Raw genomic sequence first — 10,297 nt, 5'->3', positions numbered from 1 at the left:
TGCATAATCATAGGAGAGGCTGTCTCTCTCCTCTCTTAGACTATTTCTGGCCTACTCTGTTCCCCCCAGGTTTATTTCCCATTACTTCCCATTACTTGAAGCAAAATAGAGATTAGCTGTGGGTCCAATCAGTTTTATGCTGGAATTAATCAGTGCCAACTCAAAGAAGGATGGAGGATGCTTTCATTCTCTATGGGGAAAATTCCTTTTTAAGGAAGGAAAGATCCGAAATATCCTAAGGTTTCTGAGGTGTTCCCTGGAGGCTGCAACTTTATAACCTAAAATTTCTTGAATGAAATATGCTCATGAGCTTCAATTCATCAATAAAATAACTCTTAACGTCTTGTATAAAGTTTAAAAAGTTTTAAGTCTGCGTTAAAAATCTTTCTATTGCTTTTTGTAGGATTCTTGATTCTTCCACAGATTATCTCTTCATGAAACATTGCCTATAAATTCAATTGCTTGGGCTTAGATTGAATATTTGTTGTTCCCAAAACTGGGTCTTAGCTTGGTGTCAAAGCCAATTTAATTACACCAAGCCCAAGGTATGGAAAAACAGACTTTTATTTTGGTACCAAAGACGAAAGTGACCCCGGCTTTGAAAGCTACCGAGGCCCCGTTTACAGTTTTACAGCAGTGTTTATAATCAAAGGTGATTTTCATACACCCCTCTGCCCACCCAACACATCTCTTTTCCCTCCCCCTGATAATACATGCATAACATCAGTCAAGCTATTCTCCAAAGCACCTGAAAGCAGGACAAGAAGCAACGGATGGAAACTAGTCAAGGAGAGAAGCAACCTAGAACTAAGGAGAAACTTCCTGACAGTTAGAACAATTAACCAGTGGAACAACCTGCCTCCAGAAGTGGTGAATGCTCCAACACTGGAAGTTTTTAAGAAGAGATTGGCCAGCCATTTGCCTGAAATGGTATAGGGTTTCCTGCCTGAGTAGGGGGTTGGACTAGATGACCTCCAAGGTCCCTTCCAAATTATTATTATTTTTTATTATTATTATTATTATTATTATTATTATTATTATTATTATTATTATTAACAACATATAATATTGATTGGTTACCTGGATTGCAGCCCCCTAAAGCTTTCTCTCGTTATGCAAAATAGCTAAATGTCACACCATCTTTGCCCACTTTAGGTCACAAAATCTTGCAAAGCTTCTAGTTTCCTGTGCCAGCTATGTGGTTTTGGGTTTTCTTATAAGCGGGCTATTCATATACCCAACATCCTGGCTAAGTGGTTGAACCTGTGAATCTGTCTCACTTCATTGTCCCTGCACCCGCCTAGCATGTCAACTGTTAGCAAGCTTGTCTGCGAAACCCTCAGTGAGCAGAAAGGAAAAAAGCAGTTAAAGAAAAAGTTGTTTAGGAGTAAATGTTTCTTCTCAGAATTCATCTTCCTCACTCCCATGTCGATCACAACCACACCTTGTTCTTATCTCCATATATAACCCTTCCTCTGATCCCCAGGGCCTCATCTGCATGTATATTCTTTCATCTGATTCTTCATATTCATCTATGCTCAAATCAAATTCTGTAAAAAAAAAACTGCAGTTCAGGATCAGATTCTAGAGACAAAGGATCTAACATATTTTGGAAGCATAGCGTTTAATGAATTGTGTATCTGATTCATTCCAGTTCTCATTTTATGAATACTAATATACACTGAAAGCAATATACACTTATGTACCCTATGTACTTGTTTTCATTAATTTTCTACAAAAGTGAACATGAAACTTTACCTCAGCTCTTATCTTGCAGGCTGGCTGTGCAAATTTCAAAGCCAAACATTTAGTAATCATCATGTGAAATTGGAAACCTGTGAAAGGTACGCTCAGTAGCAGTTTTCATCCCATGTTCTAAGTTATTACATTTCATTTATTTCATTTTCCGGGAAGTGTTCCTTATTGTTTATTACATCAGCCCAATGTAAGTAAGCAACGTAAACCCAATGAGATATTTAACCTTGCTTAAGACCACACAGCGTTGTTGAAGGAATCAAGTGACTGGAGGTAGCAGCTCAAAAAAAATATATAAAAAAATAAAAATTACACCAGTTAATTAACAGCCCCCCATCTGAAGCCCACCAGGCGGGTTGAATCGGGTCCCTCTCCATCCTCATCAGTTGTACGGTAGTTCAGCAACTCAGAAGAAAACGGGTGGGAAGAGCCACACTAAGGCTACTAAGCCCTACCTCCGGCTATTAAGGCCCTGTAAAAGAGCTAATCTTCTTCCAAATTAAAGGAACGTGGAGTTAGGGCTGGAATTGGGGCCCTCGAGCTGCCAACAACTCCTAAACCAGGACCGGGCCCCGTTTCTAGATAGCTGCGCCTTGAGGAGCTGGGCGGAAGTAACTTGTTCCGTTTGTGCCCGGCCTCGCCTTTTTGTGTTTAGCGGGTAGAAAAAGGTGCCAGGGGTGGTTTAGTGTTTTGCGCGTGTGTTTTACCCCTTTTACTCGGGGACTAAATCAAGTGACTCGGACTGAGGTGTGCAAAGGGCGGCCGTCTTGGTGGCAGACATTCCCTGTAACGGGGTCGCGCGCCGGCTCTCCCTCTTTCACAGACATACACGCGCGCGCGCACACACACACAAACACGCTCCCCGGAGGAAGGGTATAGAGTCCAGAGGCCTTTGCTCCTTCACTGCAGCCGCCGCGACAGGCGCTGCCCAGACACTGCCAGCGGCACCCCTTGGGCTGCTGCAGCCGCCTCTCGTTACTCCTGCCGGCGCAGCACGCTGCTTTCCCCCCCCGCCCCCCAGAGCCGGCTCCCTTTCCTTCCCCGCGGGCGGAGCGCTCCTCAGCGTCAGGTAGGCTCCTCCAAGCGCCTCCAGGCCTCCGTCGGGGAGGAGAAAATGGCGCCTCCACCGGCCGGAGAACTGCTTGGGCACTGTCGAGGGAGGGGCCGGCCGGGGAAGTAGGCCGGCTCGGGGGGCAGCGGGCAGGGCCTAGAGATGCGGCAGCGACTCTCCCGGCTTCTTATTGCTCTGCGGGCCTCCCTGCGGCCGCTTCCCTTAGCGCGCCGGCTTTTCCTGAGACAGCAGCAGCAGCAGCTCTTCCTTTCCGGGTACCGCCGCGGGGAGGCCCGGGGGTTGGGCCTCGGGGGAGGGGGCGGTGCGCGTCTCCCCCTCCCCCCCTGTGGCTGCGGTTGAGTAAGGGGTGTGGGGGGGAACCGTGGCCGGGTCGAGGTCTCTGGCGGCTTCTCCTCACGCCCGTTTCCGGGCTTTTGTAGCCGAGTGTGATAGCGCAGCCCTTGGCTGGAAAGGGGTGAATGAGCGGGAATGCGAATTCTTTTTTTTTGGGAGGGAGACGGGAAGAAATCCCTTTCACCGGCGGCGGTGGGGGGGGGGGAAGAGGAACCGTAAGGCTTAAAAAAAGGGGAGTTGGGGGCGGCCGTCGCCTTTCGCTCCGTCGCCGTCCCCGGAGAAGGGAATCTCTGCGGACAAAATGGGTGGGTTGCCGTGCAGGCAAGGTCGGTGGGCGGGTGCGAACCGCGGGGCGTATTTTATAGTGGGGCGGAAAAAAGCGGTAAGGGCGATATAAGCGGGGTGGGGGTGGGGGGGAAGGAACCCGATTCCTCTCCTCAGTTGCGTTCAGGTCGGTTCTCTGCTTTCTGTCGGGTGCCTTGCCCGGAGTCACATTTTTATGGGAGGAAGCTAACGTCACGCTGAGCAGGTTTAACTGAGGAGAACTTGGGACGGCAAAGGCGTCAGATTCCACGGCTGCTTTTTAAGTGTGTTCTTTTTCTTTCCTTTTAGTTTTGCAGAAAGGCGTTTGGCGTAGATTTTAGATCGCTTTTTGCCTCAGAAATCGCGGCTGAGATAAAAAAAAAGAGCTGAAAATGGCTGCTTTTTTTTTTTTGCTGTGCATTTGTTTTTCTGTCTTTCGTACCGCTCTAATCGAAACCGGTGTCCAAGTGAATGTGGTTTTCCAAATAAGAGTTCTGGTTCCCCCCCCCCTGATGTTATACTTCTTAGAGTATGTGCAGTAGTATTATATGAGTTGGTAAGGTTAATTATTTACCTGCCGAATGGATAGAAAATATTTCTTCATGGTGTAGTTAGTAGTCTGATACTAGTAGTCTGATAGTAGTCTCGCTTTATTGTAGAGTGAGCTCTAATAGTGTACTTGTACCTCACATAAGGTTAAGTGCATAATTTGGACAACTTTATTAAAAAGAAAACGGTTAAAAACTGTTCAATTTAACCTTACTTATGTTAGGAATATACCGGATATTTTTATTTACTTACATTAATAGCAGTTCTTCATTTTGAAGAGTATTATTTCTTTGCTCATTTAATTTTAATTTTTTTTTAATTTTAATTCCATTTATATCCCACCCTTCTCCGAAGACTCAGGGCGGCTTACAAGCTTAGCAGTAGCCTTCATTCTATTCATGTCTGTTCTCAGTTCAAAGAATTCCAGTGATTGACAGGTTAAAAATCCAGTGAATAAAAAGTGTTAGTAGATGCTGACAGTTGAATTATTATTGTATGTTTAAATGCCAATATTTGGCTTATTTGATTTCTTATTTGAATACATCTACGGCTGTCCATTGGTTAAGAGTAATAAAAGAAGAGAACATTAGGAAGTTTATTTACTTTTAGTAGAGTGAAGATGAGGAAAAATATATAAAAAAGGGCCCAGCCTGAAATTGAAGATATAAAACTACATGGTATTCTAGTACATGTAAAGAATTGTGGTGAATTTGGTGAATTACAAGTAACTTATTACTTGGGACTGCAGAAATTTCATTTTGTCATGGACCAAAAATATGAAGGTTAAAATTTTATTTGTAGTGAGTGGAAAACAAGTGCAGATGTGATAATCTGTTAGTGAAATATTTGAATGTGTAATTACCAAGGAGTTGCCAGAAATAATTAGCTTGATCCCACCCACAGTTAAGTATGGATTAATAACATTGGGTTTAATTACATATAACACTCATGTTGAAAGAAGTAGCAGGCTTGTGATACTGCAACACTTTTATTGTGCATAACTTATTGCAACTGTAGTCCACCGAGTCTTATGCCATTACAAATATTGACAAAGAATTATAGGAAAGCTGTGGTCTAGATATTTGAGTTAAAATCCTTAGGAGTTCTGGACAACATTGTTGATATTGAGAGATACTGAGAATTGTCTTTCATATTTGGTAGGTCATAAGTTAATCATTCCAGCAAAATGTCACTAAGTTGTCCTGTGTTTTTTGATATGTGCAGAAGCACTTGGATGCTTCAAATGTCTTTCTTTGGTCAGCCAGTCAGAAATCCTGATAGATTGTTAGAATATTGTGGACCAAGCTAATGACAAACATTTCCTCAATTTAATATATTTTGGTAGTACTACTTGAAAATGTTCTAACAAAACTATACAAAGTTATTGAAACTAGGAAGCTGGTTTTGTTCAGCTCAGGTGAAAACTGAACCGAATGTGTGGACATCTTGGGCAATCTGAAGGAGTGTCACACAAGAGACATTTGAAGTTGTTCATTGTTGTGTAAGATACTGTCAAAGCATGAGTAAGATTGTGAAAGAGGTTTGTAGGATTTTTGCTAATGGTTTAGGGACAGAATTGGAAAATATGAAATATTATGCTTGTATTCCAAAAAAGTATTGCAGACTATTGACAGCTTTCTATTTAGGGCAGGTGTGTCCATCCCATGACCCACAGGCTGCATGTGACCCTCAACAGCTAGTAATGAGACCCCCCAAGATCATAAACTTTAATTTTGATTCTGTGATTTATATAAATTACGGTAACGATGTTATATTTTGTATGCAGCTCAAGACAATTTCTCTTCACTCAGTGAAGCCAAAAGGTTAGACACCCATGATTTAGGGCAGGGCTTTTCAACCTTTTCACCCATTGTACTGCTTTTAGGATATGGCAACATCCAAGTACCACCAGTTGCCTAGCAAGGTGTCAAAAATTTGATGACCAAAAAAAAAAAGGAAAAAAGTGATCAAGTACAGGTAGTCTTTGACTTACAACAGTTCACTTAGTGACTGTTCGAAGTTACAGTGGCACTGAAAAAAGTGCCCCCCAAGCCACAGCCGAGCAAGTCACCTGCCTGCCCACCTGGCGGTGCTCTTCCTCTTGTCCAAGGTTTTCATTGTGAGCATTTCTGTTGAGGATTGGCTGGGGTGGTGGGGTGCTTAGTTTTTATTCCCCCCCTTCTGTCTGCTGGGTGGTTGCAGCAGGTTTTGGTCACTTCACATGACTCTGGGACACTGTGACCGTCATAAATATGAATCAGTTGTCAAGCATCTGAATGTAAATCACAAGACCCTGGAGATGCTGCAACATTCCAGCTGATCAGCGCTTCTTGGCTCAGCAGAAGCACCAGGATCAGCGCCAAACTCCAGCTGGAGCCTGGCGCTTCTACTGAGCCCTGACAGCCTCGAAGAAGCGCTGATCCTGCCGCTTCCGCTGAGCCCTGACAGCCCTGCAGCTCCAGCTGTGTCTCGCTCAGGCTTGTGTGGTGCTGCCACTGGTTCAGCTCATTCCCCTCCCCCACTACCACTTTTCTAGGTTGGTTGCGTACCACCTGCCAGGTGCCAATGTACCACAGGTGGTACCCGTACCACTGGTTGAAAAGCCCTGATTTAGGGCCTGCTTTTTGGCTAGATGGCCATAACAAAGGCCTAAACATAGCCTTCTCTTACTTTCTCAGTTGTAGACTTTGTTTCCTCAATTATTGATAAATAAAAAAGTAGATTCTGCTCTTACGGGAAAAGCACTATGAAGAAAAACATGTCGTATGAAATAAGTGGTTGAAATCCTACAGAAAAGGCAATTGTAAACAGTATCCCCATTACAGAGAACATCTGTGTCATCCTCTGACATTGAAATGTTAAATTAATTGGACTCTAATGCAATTGATAAAACAGAAATATTATAAATTGAGAAGTAGTTGGAATCTAATATTAAAGTACAGGAAATGTTGTAAGGAAAATATAAATAACAAATGTATTTCAAGAGTAAAATGTCGGTCCATGATTTTCTATTTTTGAGGGAAAGGAGAGTGATTATAACAAAGTATAAAACACAAGGTCATCTAACAAGAAGGCAGAAAAAGGATGCAGAATTCTTTCCAATCCTTTAATAGCAGCACCCCTTTAGGTTATGTGATAGGGGAGGGTAGGAGCTATTGTTTAATTGCTTCCATAGAGAAATATTGGGGTTTTTTCCCCTGGAATGCTTTACAATCCTGAGATAGATCTGTTCCATTTTTTAACTGTAACTTTGTTTTGCCAGCTTCTTCTGCCTTATAATATTTGGACCCGTTCTGTTTTGGAGAGTATCTTGCTGATGAACAAAATTTCAAACCCCTTTGCATAATTGCCTTATTAGGTGGAAGAAAGGGAAGAGAATACCAGTGATACAGGATAGTAGCTTGATAGGATCGCTGTTGCCTGTTTTGCTGAAAAATTGGGGTTTTAACACAAGATTGAATTCACTTGTTAAATATTCAACATGTTCAGGCAAAATTAAGATGATTTTAATGCATATTATCAGGATCATTTTAGTCAGGATATACATGATGGGTGAAATTTACTGGAAGAATGTACATAAGAATATGTACTCTGGCTTTTCTGAACTAATAGCCAGCAGTAACTGTCAGGACGGCTAGTGATGAGTGAGATTGGGAGTTGCTGTACTAACAATTGATGAGTAATACTTCCCCATCTCCACCCTTGGGAGACTTCAGTTCAGTTAGAGTATGTTCTGTGATCGGAGCTTAAACTATTAATCATAATGCCTGTTTTTATATAACATTCTTAAGATAAACTACATTATAATGTGATTCCTGACTGACACAACACCCTAAGAATAATGTAAATTTTGGGTTAGCCAGGGAGTTTATTAACTATAACTATTAACTGCATATATGCTCATCCATAAAACATCAAAAGATATAGCTGAATTATTTTGGATAATTATTTGCCTTGATATACATAGCAATTTCAAAGTTTTCATTGTGGGAGCAAACCCTGCTATACCCAATAAATTATCCTGCGTTATATTCCCCCATAGAGCAATTGCCAGAGAATTGTGGACTTTGTGAATGACCATTTCTTTTATCTATTATTGCATTATAGATGAAAGCAATGAACATATTTTCAAAATGAAGTGTAATGCATTTTTCCTTGTGTAAACTCTCTTACTGAAACCACTGCATTACCTTTTTGCTTTCTTTTCCAGCTGGACTATGTCCTGTTTTTCTAGCTTATTGCATTTGTATTGTCCTATTTAATTTCTCCCCTTCATGGATTACTGCCTTGTCGTGGCGAAGGGGCTTGCGTAATTCAATGAAGCTATGAGCTATGCCGTGCAGGGCCACCCAAGACGGACAGGTCATAGCAGAGAGTTCTGACAAAACGTGATCCACTGGAGAAGGAAATGGCAAACCACTCCAGTATCTTTGCCATGAAAACCCTATGGACAGTACCAAAAGGCAAAACGATATGACGCTGGAAGATGAGCCCCTCAGGTCGGAAGGCGTCCAATATGCTACTGGGGAAGAGCAGAGGGCTAGTACTAGTAGCGCCAGAAAGAATGAAGCGACTGGGCCAAAGCCGAAAGGACGCTCAGCTGTGGATGTGTCTGGTGGTGAAAGGAAAGTCCGATGCTGTAAAGATTTTTTCTCCATAGGAACCTGGAATGTAAGATCCATGAATCAAGGAAAGCTGGACGTGGTCAAACAAGAGATGACAAGACTGAACATCGACATCTTAGGTATCAGCGAACTAAAATGGACAGGAATGGGTGAATTTAATTCAGATGACCATCAGGTATACTACTGCGGGCAAGAATCCCTCAGAAGAAATGGAGTAGCCTTCATAGTCAATAAAAGAGTAGGAAAAGCAATACTGGGATACAATCCTCAAAATGACAGAATGATCTCAGTTCGAATCCAAGGCAAACCATTCAATATCACAGTAGTCCAAGTCTATGCCCCAACCACCAGTGCTGAAGAGGATGAAATTGACCAGTTCTATGAAGCTCTACAGCACCTTATAGAACTAACACCAAAAAATGATGTTCTTATCATCATGGGGGATTGGAATGCTAAAGTAGGAAGCCAAAAGATAACCGGAATAACAGGCAAGTTTGGCCTTGGAGTACAAAATGAAGCAGGGCACAGGCTGATAGAATTTTGTCAAGAGAATACGATGGTCATAGCAAACACTCTTTTCCAACAACCCAAGAGACGGCTCTACACATGGACATCACCAGACGGTCAACACAGAAATCAGATTGACTATATGCTCTGCAGCCAAAGATGGAGAAGCTCTATACAGTCGGTAAAAACAAGACCAGGAGCTGACTGTGGCTCAGACCATGAGCTTCTCCTTGCAAAGTTTAGGCTTAAACTGAAGAAAGTAGGGAAAAGCACTAGGCCAGTCAGGTATGAATTAAATCATATCCCTGTTGAATATACAGTAGAGGTGACAAATAGATTTAAGGAATTAGATCTGATAGACAGAGTGCCTGAAGAACTATGGACAGAGGTTCGCGACATTGTACAACAGGTAGCAACCAAAACCATCCCAAAGAAAAAGAAATGCAAGAAAGCAAAATGGCTGTCTGAGGAAGCTTTGCAAATAGCTGAGGAAAGGAGGGAAGCGAAAGGCAAGGGAGAAAAACATAGATATGCCCAATTGAATGCAGAATTCCAGAGAATAGCTAGAAGAGATAAGAATGCCTTCTTAAATGAACAGTGCAAAGAAATAGAAGAAAACAATAGAATAGGGAGGACCAGAGATCTTTTCAAGAAAATTGGAGAGATGAAGGGAACGTTTAATGCAAAAATGGGCATGATAAAGGACCAAAATGGCAGGGACCTAACAGAGGCAGAAGAGATTAAGAAGAGGTGGCAAAATTACACAGAAGAACTATACAAGAATGAGCTTAACGTCCCAGATAATCACAATGATGTGGTCACTGACCTCGAGCCAGACATCCTAGAATGTGAGGTGAAGTGGGCCTTAGAAAAGCTGAGCAACAACAAAGCTAGTGGAGGTGACAGTATTCCAGCTGAGCTATTCAAAATCTTAAAAGACAGTGCAGTAAAAGTGCTACACTCAATTTGCCAGCAAATTTGGAAAACTCAACAGTGGCCACAGGATTGGAAAAGATCAGTTTACATTCCAATTCCAAAGAAAGGCAGTGCCAAAGAATGTTCAAACTATCGCACCATTGCACTCATTTCTCATGCTAGTAAAGTCATGCTTAAAATCCTACAAGCTAGACTTCAGCAGTATGTGGATCGAGAA

At 42.4% G+C, this 10,297-nt stretch overlaps 1 protein-coding gene across 3 annotated transcripts in view; it reads left to right on the top strand.

Moving 5' to 3' along the window:
- The first annotated feature begins 2,955 nt into the window (after positions 1-2,955).
- The window catches only part of IDE (insulin degrading enzyme), an 83,553-nt gene continuing 76,211 nt past the window's right edge, over positions 2,956-10,297 (top strand). For 2 of the 3 annotated variants that reach the window (XR_014026587.1, XM_081328880.1), the window contains exon 1: positions 2,956-3,081. Coding sequence is in view for 1 of the 3 variants with exons in the window: in XM_081328880.1 (XP_081185006.1) it covers positions 2,969-3,081 (113 nt within the window). In the remaining 2 variants the exon portion in view is untranslated. Of the gene's footprint in view, positions 3,082-3,663; positions 3,748-10,297 lie in introns of those variants that run through there. The other variant, XM_081328882.1, reaches the window with a different exon arrangement.

The sequence above is a fragment of the Vipera berus genome (genome assembly GCF_964194415.1).
Source record: "Vipera berus genome assembly, chromosome: 5".
Lineage (NCBI taxonomy): Eukaryota > Metazoa > Chordata > Lepidosauria > Squamata > Viperidae > Vipera > Vipera berus.
Note: the sequence above shows the minus strand (reverse complement) of the source record. Positions and strands in the feature narration are given on the sequence as shown.